Source organism: Poromitra crassiceps, assembly GCF_964638095.1.
Source record: "Poromitra crassiceps genome assembly, chromosome: 8".
In the NCBI taxonomy this organism is placed as follows: Eukaryota; Metazoa; Chordata; class Actinopteri; order Beryciformes; family Melamphaidae; genus Poromitra; species Poromitra crassiceps.
Genome location: NC_139629.1, coordinates 30,305,751 through 30,332,873, shown reverse-complemented (window position 1 = coordinate 30,332,873; position 27,123 = coordinate 30,305,751). Strand labels below are relative to the sequence as shown.

General features: G+C 44.5%; 1 protein-coding gene across 1 annotated transcript; it reads right to left on the bottom strand.

Moving 5' to 3' along the window:
* Positions 1-1,016: 1,016 nt before the first annotated feature.
* On the bottom strand, positions 1,017-17,499 carry LOC310780638 (nuclear receptor subfamily 5 group A member 2-like; the record flags this gene model as incomplete). Its single annotated transcript, XM_083641161.1, has 6 exons — positions 1,017-1,243; positions 4,485-4,632; positions 5,044-5,163; positions 14,769-15,361; positions 17,045-17,186; positions 17,398-17,499. The coding sequence occupies 6 exons, from the start codon at positions 17,497-17,499 to the stop codon at positions 1,017-1,019; spliced, it is 1,332 nt and encodes a 443-aa protein (XP_083497287.1).
* Positions 17,500-27,123: the final 9,624 nt, after the last annotated feature.

Genomic DNA, 27,123 nt, shown 5'->3' with positions numbered 1-27,123 from the left:
GGGAGGGAGAGAGCCAGAGGGGAGCGCTCCGCGCAACTGGCGCACTCTGAATAGGCCTGGTTTTCAAAAGTGCAAAGCGCTAAATGTACGCCAGGTCGGAAGATAGCAGTATGCCGGTATTTAGCGCCGACACGCCCACTCTGGCCCATTCTGGGACTGCGCCATGCCCATTCGGCCTAAAGCGCATTTGGCAGCGTAAAGCCATATTGATATCGTCCCAAAACAGGCGCAAGGCACGTTTTTTTGCGTTTAAGGCCCGTATTAGTGCCGAAGGCCTGTGGGAGAATAGGGCCCAGACACAAAATGTGTGATGTGGAAAAAGGTCAATGAGAATGAATGAGGGCTGTCAGGGGCGGTCCCACCTTTCTCCTGTCCATATAATAATATGACGTACTGCAACTCAAATAGATTTGATGAACAGCTGAAAAACAGCACCAGCTCTGTTCAGGGAGGACAAATGAGATTTAAACCAGGCTCCAAATAAAATGTGACAGGGACTGGTGTTTTGGGTAACAAGTAGGCCAAGGTCATTTTTCAGTTTTTTACAGATGATGAAAGTGCAAGCTTTCAAACGATGTGTCATACATTGAAATCTGAAAATAGTTCAGATCTGCCTAATAAGAATAAGATATGCTTATTTGAATGTTCATTGTAAAAGCAACATTCAGAGAAAATTGGCCTGAAAGTTGGTGAACAAGCTTGTTTGCCCTGAACAAGCTAGTTTGCGAACAAATTGTAAGTATAGTGATCCTAAAACTGTTGTTTGTTGTGTATTCTTCAACATCTAAACTTGTGTAATATGAGAAAAAAGTGAACCCATCCCCAATAACTTTAAAATATATATATATTATTTTGGGGGCATATTTGCCTTTATTGGACACCCCTTTCACCCTGGGTACTATCGAAGTGGAAACGATCTCCGCCTTCACAGGCGGGTGCGTTTGGCGTGCAGCATCTCGAGGAGCAGCCTTCACAGCCGGGGTGCGTTTGGCGTGCAGCATCTCGAGGAGCAGCCTTCACAGGCGGGTGCGTTTGGCGTGCAGCATCTCGAGGAGCAGGTTGGAGCAGGGGACCTCCTGGCAGCTCAGGTAGTCCTCGGCCGCGGTGCTCAGAGAGCGCAGCTCGGACACACACAGCAGCAGCTGAGCCAGCCTGTCTGCGCACAGCGTGTACTCCAGTAGGGCTCCGTGAACTTGCTCTTGGACACTCTTTACGAACGGCTGGTCTTCAAGCAGTTTCACATCTGGGGGAGGGGAAGGGGGGGGGGGGGTTAAAGTCAAGCTGAAACGGCATTTCCAGAGTATTAACTTCCTTATCCTGACATATTTGAGTGTAGGCGGGGCCAGTGATGAGTTGGATGCTAGCCTCGCTAACGTTAGCCTCTATTCAGTTGTGGAGGACTAACTCTGTTAGGAGGACTTATTACTCCGCCCAAAGGCGATTATAGACCTTCCAAACAGGGGTTGCACCCAGAAGTCAATATTACTCAGGGGGGTCTCTAAAGAAATTTTGTAAATTGTAAAATAAAATGCATTAATCTGGGGCACTCTGAGAGCAAAATGAAGAGGCTAGTAGATATGAAGAACCACACACATCACATTAATATCCTCTTCACTATGCTGTGGCTTTACAGTGATGAAAAAATAATTGTCTCCTTATATAGCCTATTCTATCTGCATGATAGTGTTTCCCAACCACTGAACCGTGGCCCACTGGTGGGCCTCAGAGCACCATCTAGTGGGCTCCTAAAGCAGGTGTTTGCAGTCAACTATACCTGAAATTAATATGTGGCAGTCAAAATCTATTTGTGGTGCTCAAAATCTATTGTGGTGTACCTCCACAAATAGATAACTGTATAGGAGACACTGAATGCTGTAATAGGATATGACAACACATTCTCCAACAACATATCACAATATGCTGAATGACACCTACAGTAGATGCAACTTTACCCAAGCTGCAGTCAGGTGATGTCTCGATCTGTTCTCACACTACTGTCTGGAGAAATGACAGTTCAATCTAAGCAGAGGTGGAGCTTTCAAACTGCCACATTGTGACAGACGCAGCCTGCGTGGTTGTCACTATCACCGGTGGTCAGGCGCGGACTGCATAATCGGGCACGTCGGGGCAAATGCCCGGTGGCCTGGCCTGGCCTGCAAAAAAAAAAAAAAAAAAAAAAATGGTGCCCCCAGTGAGGCCATTGAACAGCAGGCCAGGCGCCGCCTATTGGTTTACTAGTGGTTTTATTACTTTATTCAGGGTTAAAGTGGGTGCATCTCAATGTAAAATTGGACTCGGCCCAAATCTGGCTTCAAATGGCCCAAATTGGGCTTCAAACGGCCCAAATCTGGCTTCAAACGGCCCAAATTGGGCTTCAAACGGCCCAAATTGGGCTTCAAACGGCCCAAATCTTTCACCGCCAGGGTGCCGGCACGCGCGTCGGCCCATATCGGCCTGGCCTGCTTGGTATCTAATGCCTGGCCTGAATTATAATCCCAGTCCGCCCCTGCCGGTGGTCCACCGCCGCTTCCCCCCTCTTCTTCGTCGTCCGAACTGAGAACAATGTTGCTGCTGCCGCCGGCTGCTGCTGAGGTGACCGGCATGGTGTTATTGTTGCAGTCATGTTTCTCTGTATCAGTCCTAGTTTTCTTAGAGAAAAATCGGTGGAGAGTTTGGTTCAGCCTTTTAGCCATGTTAAATATCTCTGTCTCGTCTGTCTCTGTATGTTTCCTTTGTTGACACGCTGTCGCTGACGTCTGACACAAGCACGTAGTAGCACGTAGTACCACGACCAGCGCGCATCACGTGAGCTGAGTAAGTTGAGAGGTCAAGTACAGATTTATTTTCTTCAGAAACACAATGAATCGAGAAATTGCATTGAATAATGTCGAATACAACGACATATAGATATCTACAACACATGATACATATAATATATTCGATTAGATTTGGTTTAAATCGTTTATGTGGCAGTGGTGGCCCAACGGTTAGAGAAGCGAGCTTGTGACCAGAAGGTCGTCGGTTCAATCCCCAGGACCGGCAGGATAAATCTGGGTGGGGAAAGTGAAAAGGCAGCGCTTGCCCCTCCCTCATTACCACCACTGAGGTGCCCTTGAGCAAGGCCTTAACCCCAACCGCTCCAGTGGAGCTGCTCAGTGGCCAACAGATCAGACTGTGGTTGTACTGGTCAGCTTCCAGGTATGAATGTGCATTACAATGCGTTACATCTAGTGCAAAACTCTTGAAAAGTGATTAAGGACCGCCACCTAAGACCAAAACAAAATGCATGACAGGATTATGAATTGACCAACCACGGCCCTCCTATTTGCGTGATGCAACTCGTGGGCGGTACATTTTGAACGATGCACCAATACACGGAGAGAGCCGGATTTCCGCCATGATACTATTGCAGCCAGGGGATTTCCTCTCTCACTGTGATTCAGACCGTCTGTCGTTGACAGTGTGCTGACGTACTGTGAGACGTTGGGGCTGACCACATGAGACTAGTTTCTGGTGGGGGGGTCTTCTGGGTAGTTTAGAGGTAAAAGCACTCGCCTGCCACCAGGGGGCGTCTTCTGCGTAGTTTAGAGGTAAAAGCACTCGCCTGCCAACGCAGAGACTCGGGTTCAATTCCCGACAGCGGTACTTCCGGCTATGTCCGACGTTCCTACAGACACAATTGGCCATGTCTGCGGGTGGGAAGCCGGCGGGGTGGGGAACTGGGGGGAATAGCATGATGTGCTACATCCTCCTGGTGAAACTCCTCACAGCTGAAAAGAAGATACATGTGCACTGCAGTATCAGAGGAAGCATGTGCTAGTCTACAACTCTCCCCAGATCGGCAAAGGGGGTGGAGCAACGACCAGGACAGCAGCAAATAGACCTTATTCGATTGACGTAACTCACGTACGCCCACCGCCACCATGTTGTCGACATAGCGCTGCAGCTCTCAAGTGACAGCCTATGTAAGAGCAGCGTTTATAGGAAGCTAGCTGCCGTTAGCGTTACCTGTATCATTCCTGTTGTGTTCGGATGGTGACCTGCGTTACACACGGCAGTAGTAATGACAGCAATAAAGTGCGAGACTGAGGATGCGTCAGCAGCACAGGAGATGTGTGGATAGTTGGGAGAGACAGGTGAAACTTTCTGACAGCTCCTCACAGCAAAGTCTGTTCACCTAGTTTTTTCTTTTGTTTATTATTACAGGCATTAACGGCAGCATACAAACAAACAACAACTCTGGGGTTTTTATTGCTGTCATCACCATCGCTATTTTTTTTTTATAATGAGGCTGTTAGCGCTGTGTGCGCAGGACGGTATGTCAACAATATGGCACCGTCCAGGGTTAGCGAATAAGGTCTATTGGCAATTGGGCTTCATCAGCATTGTGGGAACTGGTTTGACAATGGCTTGAAAGTAACAAATGTTCATTTATGTCAAAGTTACGCACTCCAGCTTTAATATGATCTTATTTGGCCACTAACCCGGGTTGAAGAGGATGAGGAACTTGATACAGGCAATCTCCTGGCGGTCTGCCTGTAGGCTCTGGAGCAGCACCACCAGCTCCTGTCCTCTCTGGACCAGGCTGGCCACAGTGGGGCCTGCATAGGAAGCTACAGCCGACAGCTCCACCTGGACCACAGAAAACCAAGCTGACGTGAGGAACATACAGGGATGCTCTTATGCACCCCAACAGTTTCATATCCATCTCGTAGATTCCCTCATACTTTCTCTCTTTTTGAGAAATAAACTAGAAAGAACATAGGCATTTAATTGACCTTGTATCGTGTGGGCAGCTTATTATTCGTCGTATGACTACATTCTTCCAGTTATGTGAATTTTTGATTTATAAAATGCCTCGACCAGAATCCATCCCCTTGCCCTTAAAATTGCTTTTTGTTTGAAATCACAACTTGGCCGAATCAAATTGATCCACCAGACAACCTTCACAGATCCTGGTCAGTTGTCTATATATCATGTGTAGAAGAGCTCCATTGCGGAATAATAGTGACCTTCGGACTGAAGGCATCCTGGACGACTCACCTCCTGTCCAGTGACCAGGAGCAGACTGCCCTCTTTGCCGTGCTGGACCTGCCTGGAGACCACGTCCAGGACCAACAACTCACTCCAGCAGCTGTGCAGAAGCTTCATCTGGTCACTCACCTGGAACGGAAGCACACACCAAACGGCAAACTCATGTTTAATCTGCCATCAATGGTCTCCAGTTTAAAATTGGACCATTTCACAGAATAACATTTCAAATCTAAAAGCAATGATGAGTGTGTCTGCTGGCTCTTTGTTGTTGTGCATCTGGTTCATTCATCAAGTGTGATGCAATCTGTGGTGGAACTTGAAGTCAAGTGCAGCTGGATTGGCTGGATGACTTCCGCCTTCTCGATGCACGGACCGAGATCACTCTCACATATCGAGGGGTGAGAAGATTTGACCAACTTTACAGGAGAGCCAAAACAAATGACCATACACTTGCCCTGACTTTGTTTATTCAATTCATTCTTTAATATGAAAACATATAAACATGTGGATGACGATTAACAATATCTTGACATTCATTGATTTTTTTTATACATTTTTTTTTTTTTTTTTACCTTTATTTATACAGCGGGAGTCTCACTGAGAGCAATGCTCTCTTTTTCAGGAGAGCCCTGTTCACATTCACACACACACACACACACACACACACACACACACACACACACACACACACACACACACACACACACACACACACACACACACACACATTCACACCTGGAAGCTGCCCAGTACAACCACAGTCTGATCTGTTGGCCACTGATCAGCTCCACTGGAGCAGTTGGGGTTAAGGGCCTTGCTCAAGGGCACCTCAGTGGTGGTAATGAGGGCAAGCGCTGCCTTTTCACTTCCCCCACCCAGATTTATCCTGCCGGTCCCGGGGATTGAACCGGCGACCTTCCGGTCACAAGCTCGCTTCTCTAACCGTTGGGCCACCACTGCCCATTTGAGTACCAAATGTCACTTAGGGCCCCTCTGGTTCTCACCACTCCATATACACGTGAGAAAATCAGGCATAGCCTACATGATGTAAAACACTCATACATTGTAGAAATACATTGTAGAAAAGATGTACACGTGTTTAAGCTGTGCATGTACAGGTGTTTTATGTATTTATATATGCACTCATTTCAGATATTTATATAATAGTGCTTGTGTGTGCACACACGCCTTTATAGATCTGTATAAATGTTTCACGTGTATATGTGCAAGCATTTCAGTGTGTGTATATGTGCGGTATACAGTATGTGTATGTTTCATATGCGTATGCATAGTTTGAAATATAATAAATATTATAATCATTATAAAATAATGCTGTGGGACAGTATAACAAGTAGGAGATGGACCATAATAGCAGACTTAACACACTACACTACACTACACTACACTACACACTTACACACACACTACACACACTTACACACACACACACACACTACACACTTACACACACACTACACCTACACAGACTCAACACACTACACACTTACACACACATTACACTACACTACACACTTACACACACACTACACTTACACAGACTCAACACACTACACACTTACACTCACACTACACCACACTACACACTTACACACACACTACACTTACACACACTACACACTTACACACACACACTACACTACACTACACACTTACACACACACTACACTTACACAGACTCAACACACTACACACTTACACACACACTACACTACACTACACTACACAACACACTTACACACACACACACACACACACACACACACACAACACTTACAAAGACTCAACACACTACACACTTACACACACACTACACTACACTACACACTTACACACACACACACACACACACACACACACACACACACACACACACACACACACACAACACTTACAAAGACTCAACACACTACACACTTACACACACACTACACACTTACACACACACTACACTTACACAGACTCAACACACTACACACTTACACACACACTACACTACACTACACTACACACTTACACACACACTACACTTACACAGAAAACTCTAAAGCCTCGCTGTGTAAATGCAACAAAAGTTGCTGTCAGCTTTTGACAATGGCATTCAGCAAATATTCTCCTCTGCATTATTGACATGTTATTGTCTATTCCGTCCATGATCGCAGTAACATGAAACAACTTCCTTAATGATTCAGCATATTTGTGTCTCTGTAAACAGAGCTTGCTTCCTGAACTCATTTGGAAGTGAAAGATGAACACACACTGTCTGAAGAACAGACACAAAGCCTGGAAACAGCCATCAACAAGTGCTGAACAGAGTCAACAGTGAAAACACACATGTAGTGTAAACAGAGCCCAGCTCTTTGTCCACATGGATAAAGATTAGACTACTGTAGTGTTTGGGGGGTAACTGTAGGTAGTGTTTGGGGGTAGGCTACTGTAGGTAGTGGTTGGGGATAGGCTACTGTAGGTAGTGTTTGGGGGGTAGGCTACTGTAGGTAGTGGTTAGGGGTAGGCTACTGTAGGTAGTGGTTGGTGGTTGGTGGGTAGGCTACTGTAGGTAGTGGTTGGGGGTAGGCTACTGTAGGTAGTGGTTGGGGGTAGGCTACTGTAGGTAGTGGTTGGGGGTAGGCTACTGTAGGTAGTGGTTAGGGGTAGGCTACTGTAGGTAGTGGTTGGTGGGTAGGCTACTGTAGGTAGTGGTTGGGGGTAGGCTACTGTAGGTAGTGGTTGGGGGTAGGCTACTGTAGGTAGTGGTTGGGGGTAGGCTAGTGGTTGGGGGTAGGCTACTGTAGGTAGTGTTTGGGGGGTAGGCTACTGTAGGTAGTGGTTGGGGGGTAGGCTAGTGTAGGTAGTGGTTGGTGGGTAGGCTACTGTAGGTAGTGTTTGGGGGGTAGGCTACTGTAGGTAGTGGTTGGGGGTAGGCTACTGTAGGTAGTGGTTGGGGGTAGGCTACTGTAGGTAGTGGTTGGTGGGTGGGTAGGCTACTGTAGGTAGTAGAGATGTTCATTTTGAAAATTTTCCAAAATCGATAATCGATGAAAATTAACGATCAATTATCGATCATCGATTTTATTAATACTTTAAAAAAAATCAATATTTTATTTTATTTTATTTTTTTATTTTTTTTACAAAATGAATGCCTATGGCAGAAAATACGAAAGACAACGTGTTCTCCTCAATGAACTCTTTATTTCATTGTAGTAGGGTAGGCTACTGTAGGTAGTGGTTGGGGGTAGGCTACTGTAGGTAGTGGTTGGGGGTAGGCTACTGTAGGTAGTGGTTGGGGGTAGGCTACTACTGTAGGTAGTGCTTGGGGGTAGGCTACTGTAGGTAGTGGTTGGGGGGTGGGTAGACTACTGTAGGTAGTGGTTGGTGGGTGGGTAGGCTACTGTGGGTAGTGGTTGGGGGTAGGGTACTGTAGGTAGTGGTTGGGGGTAGGCTACTGTAGGTAGTGGTTGGGGGGTAGGCTACTGTATGTAGTGGTTGGGGGGTAGGCTACTGTAGGTAGTGGTTGGGGGTAGGCTACTGTAGGTAGTGGTTGGGGGGTAGGCTACTGTAGGTAGTGGTTGTGGGTAGGCTACTGTAGGTAGTGGTTGGGGGTAGGCTAATTGTTGGGGGGTAGGCTACTGTAGGTAGTGGTTGGGGGTAGGCTACTGTAGGTAGTGGTTGGTGGGTAGACTACTGTAGGTAGTGGTTGGTGGGTAGGCTACTGTAGGTAGTGGTTAGTGGGTAGGCTACTGTAGGTAGTGGTTGGGGGTAGGCTACTGTAGGTAGTGGTTAGGGGGTAGGTAGTCTCAACACCAGACCCATGAGAGTTCTTACGCTGATACACTACGTTACTGCATGCTGCAGATCTCTCTCTGGGTCTGGGACACTTTCCCTCAGAGGGCTGGTTATGGGAGGGAACCGTTCACTTGACCAGTCATATGCCAGTGATGGATTCAGTCCTCTCCAATCAGTAACGACTTTGGGATCAGACGACACGGGAGGCGCAGCCCATTTTTCGAACTGCTCTCTCATCGGTGCTACGACCTGTCACTCATTCAATTTCAACCCGCCTTAAAAACCAGCAGTGGCTGTGAAGTGGCACAGACTCATTTATGTAGTATGCGGAGCGCAGCGATTCAACGTAATATTTGAGTCTGCGGAGAGACTAGGGGGTAGGCTACTGTAGGTAGTGGTTGGGGGTAGGCTACAGTAGGTAGTGGTTGGGGGGGGGTAGGCTACTGTAGGTAGTGGTTGGGGAGTAGGCTACTGTAGGTAGTGGTTGGGGAGTAGGCTACTGTAGGTAGTGGTTGGGGGTAGGCTAGTGGTTGGTGGGTAGGCTACTGTAGGTAGTGGTTGGGGGGTAGGCTAGTGTAGGTAGTGGTTGGGGGTAGGCTACTGTAGGTAGTGGTTGGGGGTAGGCTAGTGGTTGGTGGGTAGGCTACTGTAGGTAGTGGTTGGGGGGTAGGCTAGTGTAGGTAGTGGTTGGGGGTAGGCTACTGTAGGTAGTGGTTGGGGGTAGGCTACTGTAGGTAGTGGTTGGGGGGTAGGCTACTGTAGGTAGTGGTTGGGGGGTAGGCTAGTGTAGGTAGTGGTTGGGGGTAGGCTACTGTAGGTAGTGGTTGGGGGTAGGCTACTGTAGGTAGTGGTTGGGGGGTAGGCTAGTGTAGGTAGTGATTGGGGGTAGGCTACTGTAGGTAGTGGTTGGGGGGTAGGCTAGTGTAGGTAGTGGTTGGGGGTAGGCTAGTGTAGGTAGTGGTTGGGGGTAGGCTAGTGTAGGTAGTGGTTGGGGGTAGGCTAGTGTAGGTAGTGGTTGGGGGTAGGCTACTGTAGGTAGTGGTTGGGGGTAGGCTAGTGGTTGGTGGGTAGGCTACTGTAGGTAGTGGTTGGGGGGTAGGCTAGTGTAGGTAGTGGTTGGGGGTAGGCTACTGTAGGTAGTGGTTGCGGGTAGGCTACTGTAGGTAGTGGTTGGGGGTAGGCTACTGTAGGTAGTGGTTGGGGGGTAGGCTAGTGTAGGTAGTGGTTGGGGGTAGGCTACTGTAGGTAGTGGTTGGGGGTAGGCTACTGTACTGTAGGTAGTGGTTGGGGGGTAGGCTACTGTAGGTAGTGGTTGGGGGTAGGCTACTGTACTGTAGGTAGTGGTTGGGGGGTAGGCTACTGTAGGTAGTGGTTGGTGGTAGGCTACTGTAGGTAGTGGTTGGTGGTAGGCTACTGTAGGTAGTGGTTGGGGGTAGGCTACTGTACTGTAGGTAGTGGTTGGGGAGTAGGCTACTGTAGGTAGTGGTTGGGAGTAGGCTACTGTAGGTAGTGATTGGGGGTAGGCTACTGTACTGTAGGTAGTGGTTGGGGAGTAGGCTACTGTAGGTAGTGGTTGGGGGTAGGCTACTGTAGGTAGTGGTTGGGGGTAGGCTACTGTACTGTAGGTAGTGGTTGGGGGGTAGGCTACTGTAGGTAGTGGTTGGTGGTAGGCTACTGTAGGTAGTGGTTGGGGAGTAGGCTACTGTAGGTAGTGGTTGGGGGTAGGCTACTGTACTAGCACTACAACACTATACATAGTGTGTTTATTATTAGTCTGCTGTCATACAGTAATGTACTTTACTATACTACATAGTGTGTTTAGTATTAGTCTGCTGTCATACAGTAATGTACTTTACTATACTACATAGTGTGTTTTATTATTAGTCTGCTGTCATACAGTAATGTACTTATTTTTTTTATTTTTTATTTTTATTTTACCTTTATTTATACAGGGAGAGTCCCTTGAGAGCAAGCTCTCATTTACAAGGGAGCCCTGGTGTACAAAGAACATATACAGCAGTTACAAAATTACAGGTTAACACAGCAGACAATAACAAGCATCAAGAGCATAATTAAATAATTTCAAATAAAACATGAACACACCTTGCGAGGAATGCTTTCTAAAAGTGCTTTAAATGAAGCAAGCGGGATCAAATTATCCATTTTTAAGTTTTCCTGGAGCACATTCCATCTGTTGGGGGCGAACCAAGAAAAAGCGGTCTTTCCTTGTTCGGTTCGCACCCGTGGGACAGACAGTCTGATATAGGACCGCGATCGTGTTTGATAACCTCCACTGTTACAAGAAAGGAGTGCGGATAAGTAAGGTGGAAGTTTCCCAATTAATGCTTTATAAATAAATATCAGACAGTGCTGATCTCTACGCTCCGACAGGGAGGACCAACCCACATTTTCGTACAGAATACAATGATGTGTACTGAAAGCATCACCTGTAACAAAACATAGAGCGCTATGATATACAGCATCAAGAGGCTTTAAGACGGATGGAGAGGCATACATGTAAATCACATCACCATAATCAAAAACTGACATTATCAAACAGTACTGTACTATACTACATAGTGTGTTTAGTATTAGTCTGCTGTCATACAGTAATGTACTTTACTATACTACATAGTGTGTTTAGTATTAGTCTGCCTTCATACAGTAATGTACTTTACTATACTACATAGTGTGTTTAGTATTAGTCTGCTGTCATACATTAATGTACTTTACTATACTACATAGTGTGTGTAGTATTAGTCTGCCTTCATACAGTAATGTACTTTACTATTAGTACATAGTGTGTTTATTATTAGTCTGCTGTCATACAGTAATGTACTTTACTATACTACATAGTGTGTTTAGTATTAGTCTGCTGTCATACAGTAATGTACTTTACTATACTACATAGTGTGTTTAGTATTAGTCTGCTGTCATACAGTAATGCACTTTACTATACTACATAGTGTGTTTATTATTAGTCTGCTGTCATACAGTAATGTACTTTACTATACTACATAGTGTGTTTAGTATTAGTCTGCTGTCATACAGTAATGTACTTTACTATACTACATAGTGTGTTTAGTATTAGTCTGCTGTCATACAGTAATGTACTTTACACTACATAGTGTGTTTAGTATTAGTCTGCTGTCATACAGTAATGTACTTTACTATACTACATAGTGTGTTTAGTATTAGTCTGCTGTCATACAGTAATGTACTTTACACTACATAGTGTGTTTAGTATTAGTCTGCTGTCATACAGTAATGTACTTTACTATACTACATAGTGTGTTTAGTATTAGTCTGCTGTCATACCGCAATGTACTTTACTATACTAGATAGTGTGTTTATTATTAGTCTGCTGGCATACAGTAATGTACTTTACTATACTACATAGTGTGTTTAGTATTAGTCTGCTGTCATACAGTAATGTACTTTACTATACTACATAGTGTGTTTAGTATTAGTGTGCTGTCATACAGTATTATTATATATGTAATTATTACAGTATTTTTTCAAGTAGCTTAAATATATAGAGGCCTTTTTCCCCTCTTTTGTCTGTTTTGTCCTTTATTTAACCAGATAAAAACAATTGAGATATAAAATCTCTTTTACAATTGTGACCTGTCCAAAAAAGCAGCAAAGTCGGCATGTAAGAAACAAAATAATTCAAACAACAATCCAATAAAATTAGTAAAACAAAGACGGCCATGTGTCATCAAGAAGGCATGACACATGCTGGAATTCTATTTGAATGTGGGAAATATGTATATGTCAATATTTTAAATTATTCAGTATTGGGTTGTTCAGTAGCCCACATCTAAATTAGCTTGCCTCTGGCAGCAAAGTCATAGCGCCACCTACACACACACACACACACACACACACACACACACACACACACACACACACACACACTCACACACTGTCAGTCTTTCAATCACTTGTCTCAGTCGTGCTGTTCTACAGGTGCTTTATCCTGTCAGCATGGCCTCATCACGGAGCGCACAAGCAGGAGGGTTCTGTTGCTACATGTGAATTCACACTGTGTGTGCGTGTGTGTCTGTGTGTGTGTGTGTGTGTGTGTGTGTGTGTGTGTGTGAGTGTGTATCTGTATGTGTGGGTGTCTGTGTGTGTGTGTCTGTGTGCGCGTGTGTGTGTGTGTGTGTGTGTGTGTGTGTGTGTGTCTGCGTGTGTGTGCGGGGGGGTGTCTGTTTGTGTGTGTGTGTGTGTGGGTGTCTGTTTGTGTGTGTGTGTGTGTGTGTGTGTGGGTGTGTGAGTGTGTATCTGTATGTGTGGGTGTCTGTGTGTGTCTGTGTGTGTGTGTGTGTGTCTGTGTGCGCGTGTGTGTGTGTGTGTGTGTCTGCGTGTGTGTGCGGGGGGGTGTCTGTTTGTGTGCGTGCATGTGTGTGTATGTGTGTGTGTGTGTGTGTGTCTGCGTGTGTGTGCGGGGGGAGGGGGGGGGGGGGGCTGGGGGGTGTCTGTTTGTGTGCGTGCATGTGTGTGTGTGTGTGTGTGTGTGTGTGTCTGCGTGTGTGGGCGGGGGGGGGGGGGGGGTGGGGGTCTGTTTGTGTGTGCAGGTGCTCATGTAGCTAATGCTGCCTACACACTAGAGGATTTTAAAATCTTAACCGATTTTAAAAACATGAGAGACCACAGACATAAGGACAATTTCATCAGATTTTAACATTAAAATCGCCTGAACGCACACACTAGACGATTTGGCCAGACTGCGAGACCACACACCAGCCGTTTGAAGTACAGACTCAAAGCGATTCCAGCAACTAGACTGTTAGGCTGTTTATATCCCACAAAACCACAGATGGCTCTCCAAACATGCACCGAGCGACGGGTCCACTACAAGCAGCGGACACCCTCGCAAAATGAGCTAAAACAACGTCCTGTCTGAGAGCTCATATTACAGCATATCCGCTCGCTTGAAGCAAACAAACCGCTCCGCTCGGCACATGTTTGGAGAGCCCTCCGCCGCTGTCCACCCTGTTTTAAGCTGCTGTGAGGATGCTGGGGAGAGAGGAGCTACATGGCACTACTGTTGCTCGTTTGTTGTGAGCGCTGCATTAACATCCGGGTATGACGCGTCGACGCGTCCCGGTCTGCTCGCTCTCATTGGCTATTGCGGGTTCCGTCGGGAGACAGCCATCGTAAATATCAAACATGTTTGATATGCCCGATTCGAGATCGGGCCGGCTCCGATTCAATCAATAATTTATTGACACCAGACACTTGACAATTATTTTGACAAAAAATCGGTTGAGACTAGCCTCGAATCGGGCCACGCCCCCCCGAGGGGAATCGGGCATTAAATTGGGCATTTTATCCTCTAGTGTGTGGGAAGCATAAGTCTGTAATGAACACAATCACCAGAATAAAATGTTGGCATTGTACGTTTCTGCAATCCACAGATCTCAACATACATTTGTAACAAAATGGCTTCCCTTCATTTGAAACCCGTGATGCCTTTCCAATATTAATCACAAATAAAACATCTTTAACAACTTTGGTTGTGTTTAGGCAAGTCAAACAACATGGTTAATGAACATGGCCCTCTGGTGTGAGAGGTGAATGTGGTGCAGAAATGTGATATTCTCTGTATCCGTGGATTACAGAAACATAACCGACATTTTATTCTGGCAACCAGGCTAGTTGGCTATTATTATTATTATTATTAGTAGTAGTAGTAGTAGTAGTAGTAGTAGTAGTAGTAGTAGTATTAGTAGTAGTATTAGTATTATTAGTATTCAGGTTCAACATGTTACAGCTGCCAGTTGGAGAAGATGTGCAACAATGTGATGATGATTGTTGAGTCTAATGAGATGCAATAAAATCGAGAACGACTAAATGAATGATTGAATGAATTTGCACAAAGTGGTGAAATGTGTGACATGGTCCAACAACAGATGGAGTCTTACCTTGAGCTCTTTGAAGAAGATGCACCTGCGCGCCCAGTCCACTATGGAGAAGAGCGTTTGGTCGGCCATGAGGCACATAACCCTAAAGGTGGTGGGCTTCTCCTGCTTGCACCAGCTACTCTGCTCACGCTGGAGGTGGGCCATGATCTTCCTCCTCATCTGCAGCTCGTCCGGATCGCAGCGCAGGAGCTCCATCGCCAGCCGAGGCACCCGGGGGGTTTGCTCTCGGGAGCAGACGTGGCTCCCCACGACGGAGGCCGGCCAACCCGTGTGCTGGTCCATGTGTTCCGACTTGATGGCCCGGTTGGGGCAGGAGGCGTAGTGGTACTGGGTGGATGTAGGCATGTCGGAGGACATCGGTGGTGCTCCATAGTGTGTGGTGCTTAGAGGGGCGGTTTGAAGGATGGGAACTGGGTGGAGGCCGCCAGGAAAAGCAGAGTCTGCTTGGTTTGAGGCCAGAAGAAACGGGCTGGTCTCTGTTTTGAATCCACTCGCCCGCATCAAAGCCTTGTTCTGCTGCTTGAGGGCCCGGTCACGCTTGTACATGGGGCCAAATTTGTTCCGGCCCCCTCGCATCCGATCCGCTCGCACGGCTGATGAGAAAAGTTCAAGGAATGAGTGGAGTTTTTCCTCACTCAGATCAAATCAGCGAGTTATTATTTCTGTCGCACACTTGCTGTAACGAGTGACGTGTACAGCGACTGATCCTGATATACAGTCTGATCCTCAGGCGCCATCCAGGACACATCTCCTGGTGCCTCAGATGATGAAGGCACCAGGCCTGGATATAAACCAGTGGGCTCTATCCACATTATTTCTAGCTGCCATGATGCCTGATGGGTGCTTCTTCCGCTTCCGGTGTAATTTTTACACTGTTTTAACTTGACAAAAAAAAACGTCTATGAGGATTTTACAGCAGAGCCATTCTGCTCTACAGCCGTGTTGTTCGGGTGCTGGGATAACGTAATGCATTGTGGGTAGTCGGCTACTGTGGCTAATGCTAACGGCTAGCGTAATAGTTACTTTACATGGCAGTAAAACGCCACTGAATGATCAAATTGATTTAACTTTTAACCATTTCGAGTAACACTGTTTCCATACGGACCCGCAGCGTTGGTTAGTTGTTTATAACGCGACTATATTTATAACTTTTATCCGGTTTATAATTCGGGTCTGCAGCCGAGTATAACAAAGGAAATGGCAAGCTGCAACATCAGCTGCAAAGAGTCACGTTAAACCGGACCTTGTTCCCACAATTATTTTTTACAGTGGGGCATTCAAAAATAAGGTGGATAGCTTGGGCTTTGGAAGAGGAAGCTGCGGAAGTGATACTGAAAGCTGTGCTTCCTCGAATGGCCACTTGAGGCTGGACCGCAAAGGGAGTCGTTCCCGTTCACCCCCATGTTAAAATGTCCCACTTTGGGGGTGTCCCAATGGCTCACCTGGTAGAGCACATACCACTAAGGCTTAGTTCGTCCTTCAAGTGGCCAACCCGGGTTCCAATCCGGCCTGTGGTACTTTGCTACACGTCACGTCATGCCCTCTCTCTCCCCACCTTTCCTGTCAATCTACTGTCCTATCCAATAAAGTGGGCACAGTGGTGCAGTGGTAGCAGTGTCGCCTCACAGCTAGAAGGTCATGGGTTCTGTGCCTGGGTGCCTAGGGCCCAGGTGACCGATGATGTCATCAGTGATGATGTCATCAATGATGTCATACATTAGCATTGTGACAACACTGACTGAGGGAGAGGGAGAGAGAGAGGGGGGAGAGAGACTGAGGGAAGAGAGAGGGAGACATTGCATGGGCGTCAATAGGGCAGGCGAAGCCACGCTGCAGCCGAGCTGTGGGCGAGGCCGCGCAGATATGCGAGCTGCAGGGCGGGCGACACGAAGTGGCTGAGCTAGGCATCTTGCACTACGCGAGATGTATATATATATATATATATACATATATATATATATATATAATATATATGTGTGTGTGTGTGTGTGTGTGTGTGTGTGTGTGTGTGTGTGTGTGTGTGTGTGTGTGTGTGTGTGTGTGTGTGTGTGGGAATAGGGCTTTAAAATGTACAAAATTTGCCTTTTGGGGTCGGTTGTTGCAGTCTATAAATGTGACATTAAACAATCATTAATCAATATGGCCATGCCAGGTTTTCCTTCCATCCAAACAGCAGTTCATTAATTTCACAATTTAATTTGACAAATGATTCATTTACACTATTAGAACAACAACTGCATTTCAGATTTAAATTAAAAAGAAAGAAATGTCCTTACCTTCCAGTCGCATCCCAACATTAAGACATTTCTGAAATCTGCAAAACGGACAGCGTTTCCTGTGGGTTTTATCGATTTTGCAATCCTGGTTTTCTGCACAAATGTACTTCTTGTTGTTTTGAACTGTTCTTTTGAAAAATCCCTGTGTGTTAAAGAAGAGAAAGCGTTTAAACGAATTAAGCCAAACCCATTTTTGCAATATTAATAAAAGCAATTTGGGTGATACAAGTAAATAAATAAATAAATAAATAAATAAATAAATAAATAAATAAATAAATAAATAAATAAGCCAACAGAATGTTGATATGAGAACTATAATATTGCCTGAAGAAGAAGAAAAAGGTGTAGGCTACCTTACAGCTTTCACACGTCAGTAGACCGTAGTGGTACCCAGATACTTTATCTCCACAAACTGGACACAGCTCTTCCAAATCCACATCATATCTGTACTCCATCCTGAGAACATTTATTATTATTATTATTATTATTATTATTATTATTATTATTATTATTATTATTATTATTATTATTATTATCATTATTATCATTGTTATTATCATTGTTATTATCATTGTTGTTATTATTAGCTATAGCAGTTCTCTTTTTCAAAAAAAGTGATAATTTGAACCGTTATATTGTCACATTAACACACTAACCCTAATTTACGAACCAGAGAAATACGATGAAATTGCAGATAAATCAGCAAATAAATCATTGGCAAATCTCCCAGCTGGAAAAGTCTATGAAACCAAATGGAAACCCACACAGCTAGCAGCAAGCCTATCAAATGTTCCACTTATAGTTTATATGGTGCATGACTGAAAAGAATGATGTGCCTAAAACACACACACACACACACACACACACACACACACACACACACACACACACACACAATAATATATAAATTAGTTCCATAATTGTGTTAAGTTTTGTTTTCGATCTAGAAATCCATAATAAATTCACAGAAACAGACCTATTACTTGATTCAGAAAGCCATAGCATATACATGTGCTGCCGAATGACCTACCTGTTGGATCACTGTATTCTCCCTGTGGTGAATGTTGTATACTGTCTGGCTGCAGATGCATCCATGCAAACGGAGTAAAAAGCGGCGTAACTGAGCGTTAGTGTGTTGTTGGTTGTCTGTTGATGTGAAGCGGACTCTGTGTTCCAGGCTCATTAACCTGTGTAGGAGGTACAGAGTCAGACAGTCAGAGGGTGGAGAGCAGCGAGTGAGCAGTGAGTGATGGGTGAAAGACCTACATGGTTACAGCTTGGAACAGAGGCCGTAGGGGCACCTGCTAAGCGTGCATGTATGTCCTCCTGTAAATAGCTTATTTTCTGCTGCGCACCAGCTCATGTCCTTATTATATCATAGAGACAATGAGAAAATGAATGCTGTGTTTACCTTGTTGCAGCAGCATGTTCACGCTGTCTCTCTCTGCTGTCCATCACATTAGTAGAGATAGAAGCTCCCGTTGCCCCTAGCTGCTCCTCAGTTCAAGATTCAAGATTCAAGATTTTTATTGTGTGTGTGAGTCTTAATGCATAAAGGTTTGATGTTAGACTGGTGTGTAAGTCTTAATGCATAAAGGTTTGATGTTAGACTGGTGGGTGTGAGTCTTAATGCATAAAGGTTTGATGTTAGACTGGTGCGTGTGAGTCTTAATGCATAAAGGTTTGATGTTAGACTGGTGTGTGTGAGTCTTAATGCATAAAGGTTTGATGTTAGACTGGTGTGTGTGAGTCTTAATGCATAAAGGTTTGATGTTAGACTGGTGTGTGTGAGTCTTAATGCATAAATGTTTGATGTTAGACTGGTGTGTGTGAGTCTTAATGCATAAAGGTTTGATGTTAGACTGGTGTGTGTACGTCTTAATGCATAAAGGTTTGATGTTAGACTGGTGTGTGTGAGTCTTAATGCCTAAAGGTTTGATGTTAGACTGTTGTGTGTGAGTCTTAATGCATAAAGGTTTGACGTTAGACTGGTGTGTGTGAGTCTTACTGCATAAAGGTTTGATGTTAGACTGGTGTGTAAGTCTTAATGCATAAAGGTTTGACGTTAGACTGGTGTGTGTGAGTCTTAATGCATAAAGGTTTGATGTTAGACTGGTGTGTGTGAGTCTTAATGCATAAAGGTTTGATGTTAGACTGGTGTGTAAGTCTTAATGCATAAAGGTTTGATGTTAGACTGGTGTGTGTGAGTCTTAATGCATAAAGGTTTGATGTTAGACTGGTGTGTGTGAGTCTTAATGCATAAAGGTTTGATGTTAGACTGGTGTGTGTGAGTCTTAATGCATAAAGGTTTGATGTTAGACTGGTGTGTGTGAGTCTTAATGCATAAAGGTTTGATGTTAGACTGGTGTGTGTGAGTCTTAATGCATAAATGTTTGATGTTAGACTGGTGTGTGTAAGTCTTAATGCATAAAGGTTTGATGTTACTGGTGTGTGTGAGTCTTAATGCATAAAGGTTTGATGTTAGACTGGTGTGTGTGAGTCTTAATGCATAAAGGTTTGATGTTAGACTGGTGTGTGTAAGTCTTAATGCATAAAGGTTTGATGTTAGACTGGTGTGTGTGAGTCTTAATGCATAAAGGTTTGACGTTAGACTGGTGTGTGTAAGTCTTAATGCATAAAGGTTTGATGTTAGACTGGTGTGTGTGAGTCTTAATGCATAAAGGTTTGATGTTAGACTGGTGTGTAAGTCTTAATGCATAAAGGTTTGATGTTAGACTGGTGTGTGTGAGTCTTAATGCATAAAGGTTTGATGTTACTGGTGTGTGTGAGTCTTAATGCATAAAGGTTTGATGTTAGACTGGTGTGTGTGAGTCTTAATGCATAAAGGTTTGATGTTAGACTGGTGTGTGTAAGTCTTAATGCATAAAGGTTTGATGTTAGACTGGTGTGTGTGAGTCTTAATGCATAAAGGTTTGATGTTAGACTGGTGTGTGTAAGTCTTAATGCATAAAGGTTTGATGTTAGACTGGTGTGTGTAAGTCTTAATGCATAAAGGTTTGATGTTAGACTGGTGTGTGTGAGTCTTAATGCATAAAGGTTTGACGTTAGACTGGTGTGTGTAAGTCTTAATGCATAAAGGTTTGATGTTAGACTGGTGTGTGTGAGTCTTAATGCATAAAGGTTTGATGTTAGACTGGTGTGTAAGTCTTAATGCATAAAGGTTTGATGTTAGACTGGTGTGTGTGAGTCTTAATGCATAAAGGTTTGATGTTACTGGTGTGTGTGAGTCTTAATGCATAAAGGTTTGATGTTACTGGTGTGTGTGAGTCTTAATGCATAAAGGTTTGATGTTAGACTGGTGTGTGTAAGTCTTAATGCATAAAGGTTTGATGTTAGACTGGTGTGTGTGAGTCTTAATGCATAAAGGTTTGATGTTAGACTGGTGTGTGTGAGTCTTAATGCATAAAGGTTTGATGTTAGACTGGTGTGTGTAAGTCTTAATGCATAAAGGTTTGATGTTAGACTGGTGTGTGTGAGTCTTAATGCATAAAGGTTTGATGTTAGACTGGTGTGTGTAAGTCTTAATGCATAAAGGTTTGATGTTAGACTGGTGTGTGTGAGTCTTAATGCATAAAGGTTTGATGTTAGACTGGTGTGTGTGAGTCTTAATCCATAAAGGTTTGATGTTAGACTGGTGTGTGTAAGTCTTAATGCATAAAGGTTTGATGTTAGACTGGTGTGTGTGAGTCTTAATGCATAAAGGTTTGATGTTAGACTGGTGTGTGTGAGTCTTAATGCATAAAGGTTTGATGTTAGACTGGTGTGTGTAAGTCTTAATGCATAAAGGTTTGATGTTAGACTGTTGTGTGTGAGTCTTAATGCATAAAGGTTTGATGTTAGACTGGTGTGTGTAAGTCTTAATGCATAAAGGTTTGATGTTAGACTGGTGTGTGTGAGTCTTAATGCATAAAGGTTTGATGTTAGACTGGTGTGTGTAAGTCTTAATGCATAAAGGTTTGATGTTAGACTGGTGTGTGTGAGTCTTAATGCATAAAGGTTTGATGTTAGACTGGTGTGTGTGAGTCTTAATGCATAAAGGTTTGATGTTAGACTGGTGTGTGTAAGTCTTAATGCATAAAGGTTTGATGTTAGACTGGTGTGTGTGAGTCTTAATGCATACAGGTTTGATGTTAGACTGGTGTGTGTGAGTCTTAATGCATAAAGGTTTGATGTTAGACTGGTGTGTGTAAGTCTTAATGCATAAAGGTTTGATGTTAGACTGGTGTGTGTGAGTCTTAATGCATAAAGGTTTGATGTTAGACTTGTGTGTGTGAGTCTTAATGCATAAAGGTTTGACGTTAGACTGGTGTGTGTGAGTCTTAACTCATTGAATGCCATGGACGTCCTTCGACGTCCAATTAAATAGTGACGTAGAATGCCACGGACGTCCTTCGACGTCCAATGCGTTTTTTGACGGTGGGACGTCGATCAAAGCCTTCCGCAGCTCCTGTACAACTATAGTAGCTATTGGAGGTGTATAACCTATTTTACGGACTCATTAGGTGGCGACAGTGCTTGCTCGGTGCAGTCCAGATTAGAGACAGGTCCGAGAAACAGCCTAAAAGCCGTGGATCAAAGGCAAACCGATGCATGCTCCCAGAGCCATTTGCTCTGTCGCGGGAGCTGACATTGGCTCCGAACAGGAGTCAATCCGCGCTCACAACTGAGCCCCTCTGTCCCTGTCTGTCTGTCTGTCTGTATAGTTTCTCCACCCGATTAGCAGCTAGGAAAGCAGCCCCTGACGCCAAACCATTCAGCAATCCGGGTTGGCTCTTCCCTGCTGTGACGCTGAGAGCCGACAGCAGCACACAAACGCAGCACTCCGAAAATATAATGGTTGCGTGAGGCTGTGTGCAGTGTGGGGAGGAGTTTACGGGGGGAGGGGGGGAGGGGGGTGGTGCACGCAGGGCATCACACAACAACTACGTCACTACATCAGAAAATATTATCTTCAGACTCAGTGAATGTGCTTGAAATGCTGCATTTCACAAAAGGCGGATTATCTCAGCTAATAATTTGAAAAGCCTGAAAACGCTGAAAACAACCTATCTTCTCCGGCTCATAACTAAAGAACGGAAAATGGTATCAATAAACTTTTTTTTGCTGATGATACAATAGAGCCAGCTCGTTCTTGTGCGTGTTCGGTGTTTACATAGTAATATCACACAATATTCTGTGGGCCTCGAGAAATCACTGAAAACGCTCTGAAAACTCTGGCACTGGGAGCATCCGTTCTCCAAAAGTGGCTGGCACTCAATGAGTTAATGCATAAAGGTTTGACGTTAGACTGGTGTGTGTGAGTCTTAATCAGGGGCGGTTCTAGGCCTTTTTTGGGTGGGCTTTAGCCCACTCAAAAATAGTCTCAGCCGACCCAAAAAAATAGAGCCAAAAAAACGCTTTTTTTTCTTTTTCTTTTTTTCTCTCTCCAAATCCATGATGGTCATTAGTAGCAGTTTCTGACTACACTCAATGCGCTGTGTGCGTGTTTCCTGGCAGATAAATTATCTTTATTTATTATTTATTTTTGCTTTAAAACTATATTAAATTTTCTGCTTAAAGTTTATGAAAAAAAGTGGCATTCTTGTTTTTTCCCACAATAATTTCATAATACCATTTGTAATGTCACCGTTGTAGTGCTGTTGTTCAAAATTAAAGTTCATTTTCTCAGATTTATTGGTGTCTTTCTAGTCACACAATTTAATAGTCAGTGTTTCCCATACACTGATCTATTTGTGGTGGTACACCCTACATAGATTTTGACCCCCACAAATACTGCCACATATTAATTTCAACTAGTTGACTACAAACTCCTGCTTTAGTGCTTACAGTATATTATTAACTTGTCGGAATATTATTCCAGCCAATAAGTTAGGAAGTTCCCTTTTGATTTAATTTTACTTTTGTTTTGCCTACAAAGCAAAATGTTACTTTACTTGAAACTCCCCTGAAGTGATTTTGGTATTATTTATGCAGCATAATTCTACCATATAGTAACCTGTATGCAGAATATATATAGTATATATAGGGAAACAATTATTTTTTCACTGCTGTAAAACCACAGAACGGTAAAGAAGATATTGATGTGTGTAGTTCTTCATAGATCTAGTCTCTTCATTTTGATCTCAAAGTGCGCCAGTTTGATCCATTTTTACTTGAAACTGTACAAAATTTTCTTCAGGGGGGCATGCCCCCGGACCCCCCTAGGGGTTCAGTGGTCCATGAAATCTGAAAATGAAGTCACTGCCAATTTATTTACATGAATCCCAAGATGATACTAGTACAAAGATGCATTTGGGAAGCGGAGTACAGCCCCTCTACACTGAATTAATTTGTGTCAGTTTAGGGGTCCTTGGTATAAAAAGAAGTTTGAGAACCACTGTGCTCATCTACAACTCTCCCCAGATCGAAAGGAGGGGTGGAGCAACCACTGGGACAGCAGGGGGAAATGGTGAAAAATACAAAAAAGAAGAAAAAAGGCTAATATATTTATTTTTAAAAATGAATATTGCCACAAAAAATGTACTTACGTTGAAATCTGAAAATTAAGTGACTGCCAATTTATTTACATGAATCCCAAGATGATACTAGTACAAAGATGCATTTGGGAAGCGGAGTACAGCCCCTCTACACTGAAATATGCCAGATAAGAACCATTTTGGGAATGCTTAAAATGGATTTGAGTTACATTACCATGCGTGTGGTGTTCTTCCCTTTTTCTTTGAGGCAATTAAAGAGCCTGGGGAAATACATCAAGAACACCTCAAAGTTAATGCACTTATTTGAAATACACAACAAAAAAACACATTTTGTGCATTAAAAAACAAACAAAAAAAAAACGCTCACAGCATCAATGTTTCATTGGCTTACAATTGGACCAGCCTATCGGTGATGTCTTCTATCTTTTGAGGCTCAGCGATTGGTGGATGGAAAGAAAGAGGGTGGATGGATAGATAGATGGATGGATGTGTTTAAAAAGTGAATTTAAACAAACAGTATACAACAGTGCAGGCAGTAACATCTGAACCAGTAATATGAACCAAGATGAACATGGTTGAAACAAAGTCACTGACAGGGAAGAGTATTTTAAAAGACAGAAAAATATAACTATTATTTTCTTTTCCCGCATGCAACAACAGATCACACATTCACACACCTTTCAAAATGAAAGACAAAAAAACTGGAACGGTTCAATTTATAAAAACACTAACTATGTAAAATATACAGTCACGGAGAGGGGAGAGGAAACTCCGTTTTGTCTGTACTGGCCACAGTAGCTGATGTGTCTAAAAATACATGGGTCACAACAGTTTAAACCTGCCAAAGTGGCCAGCAGAGGGAGACAAACTAAAGTAGGCACAGCCAAACTGCAAGGATGAGTTCACCCAAATATGAAAATTCAGTGATTATCTACTCACCCGCATGCTGGTAGGAGGTTGGGTGAAGCTTTTTAGTCCACAAAACATTCATGGAGTTACAACAAGTGAATGGTGACCAACGTTCAAAAACAATTGAAGCGAATGGTGACCAACTTGTATATACAGTACGCACGCACGCACACACACACTCTCCATACTGCTCGTCTGGCATGTCATTAGAAGCCTCGAGATGCCAAGTTGACTTGAATAGACGTCGTTTCCACCCTGTAGCTCCAAGCTTTCACTTTCACTTTCAGCTCACGGCTCCAGTAATTTCAGCTCAAAACACGGTGTAAATGAGGTCTTTTCAAGTCCACTTGGCCAGATGAGCAGTATACACTACAACTGTTTAGGACACGTTTCAAAATCCAGCCATGTAGCCCGTGAGAGCTAGCAAAGAACGCAATTTGCGCAATACAATTCTAATTCTAATTCGTTCCAATAGTTGTAGGCTACTAGTTGTCTGTTTGCCATTATTTCTCCCATAATTCTGCTTTCAGAGCTAGTTATTAATTATTAAGTTATTAAAAACCAAAAATAATCAAATCAGGCAATTCTGTAATATGACAACAAGTAGGCTAGATACATTTACATCGCGTTACATTTACAACCGGCCCTTTGAGGGCAACCATAAGGCTGATGTAGCCTGGGATGAAATTGAGTTTGACACCCCTGGTTGAGGAGAATGCTAGAACTTCATTTCCCTGGAAAACTCCAATAAAGTTTTGTGGACTGAAAACCCTCAGGCGGGCAAGGCCGCGCAGCGGGCGAGCCTAGTAAGCCTGTTCATTTCCCTTTACAATGCTGTCTCATTTGTCAAAAGTGACAAAGGCTCCAGACCTTCGAAGCCACGCCCACTCCACAGTTGTGGATTTGGCTGTGCTTGGTCTGGCATCGTCATGCGCAAAAGCTTTTTCTCCGTTTGAAAATCCAATCATGGGTGCTGATTGGCTAACGCTGCATGTTATCACTGCAGTCATGTACAACAGAAACAGACACAGCTGTGGCCATTGGCCAAAGCAGAGATAGCCTGAAGCTGGCTACTAAAGTTGGTACTACGGTAGTTGAAAAACAATTTGATCAATGAGCAATGGATTGTCAAAACGAATTTTACCATTGATGAAAAACATGTCATGACTTGGACATAACAAGTAAGCTAGCTATCAATCGATCTATCAACAACAATGCATCCCCCTAGCAGCTAACCCTAACCCCCTAGCTATCAACAGCTCCGCTAGGCCTTCACTTACCTGCATCCCCCTAGCTATCAACAGCTCCGCTAGGCCTTCACTTACCGCGGCCGCCGTAACGTCTCCGCCCGGGGAGCTTCACACTAATCAATATAGAGTGCGTTCGTAAATCCACTCTGACGCTCTACACTGAAATGAGAGTGCGAAGGTACGGTAGGCTACATTACAACCGCGCTCCCAATTTACGAACGGTCCAGTGTGCGCTCTGGGGGCTTGCTTATGTTCCAACACAGGGGTCAGCCAGTTACTTCCTATTGTGTTTACACTTCCTGTGACAGTACAGTACTAGTGACCAGTGGCCTGTATCACGAAGCTGGATTTCAGCTTAGCGAGGTAACTTCAGGGTTAACCCTAGGTTTTCAGTCTCACGAAGGTGGTTTACTTTGTATCACTTTTTATCGGGGTACGTTGTCATGGTAACTTATGCTGAACAGCTAACGTGGTCCAGAGCAAGTTATTGTAACGTGTTTGGGTAATCCAAGTATTACCTGTAATGTGATGTGCAACCTAAGTGTCTGGATTGTAGCTAGGAACTAATGTGTGTGGGGTGTTCCTAGGGGAAACGGGGTATATAGGACCAGCGGCCGCTGTGCCGCAGGGAGTCAAGATATGGAGTGAACGAGACCGGTTGTTATGTGTAGAGCTAGCTGTGTGAAGCTAGCTGCTAGGAGCTAACGAAGCCTGTGAATAAAGACCCTGTACCAACTACAACTCTCCGTTCCTTGGTGTATCACGGATACGCTACATTGGTGTCAGCAAGTGAAGCGGTAGCGCCTCTGATTCGGTCGAGAGGGGAGAGAGTGAGGAGGAACAGCGGAGAAAAGTTGGAGATCAAAGGCTCGAGCGACCTAGCTGTAGCGAGCTAGCTGTGTGAGCTAGCTGCTACGAGCGCCACGTGTGATGGCGCGTCTGGAAGAAAGCCTGTCGGCGAACGGGAGAAAAGAGGGGCTGACGACAGAGATCAGCTCGGCGCTGGCGGCCATGGAAGCCCGTGTGTTGAAAGAAGTCAGACGGCTGTTGGAGACGACGCCGGCCTGGGCAGAGGGGCTTATGGAGCTGCTACGAGAGGTCGCGCAGCACGGAGAGAAGCGGACGGAGGAGCCACAAAATAGACTGTGTTGGAGCTGTGGAGAACCGGGCCATGTGGCGAGGTGGTGCCGAGGCGGACCCGGGAGACGGACCGGGCATGCGGAGCAAAGGTACTGGGGACAGCAGGGAGCCTGCTGGGCATGCGGTGGATCGGGACATTTAGCCAGAGAATGTCAAGAAGCTGTCGGGGACTGGAGAACAGCGGGAGAGGAGAGACGGGCAGGCGGCGGACAGGTGAGGCTTTGTTGGGCTTGCCAGTCACCTGAACATTTAGCTAGAGACTGCACTAAGAGTGCGAACGCTG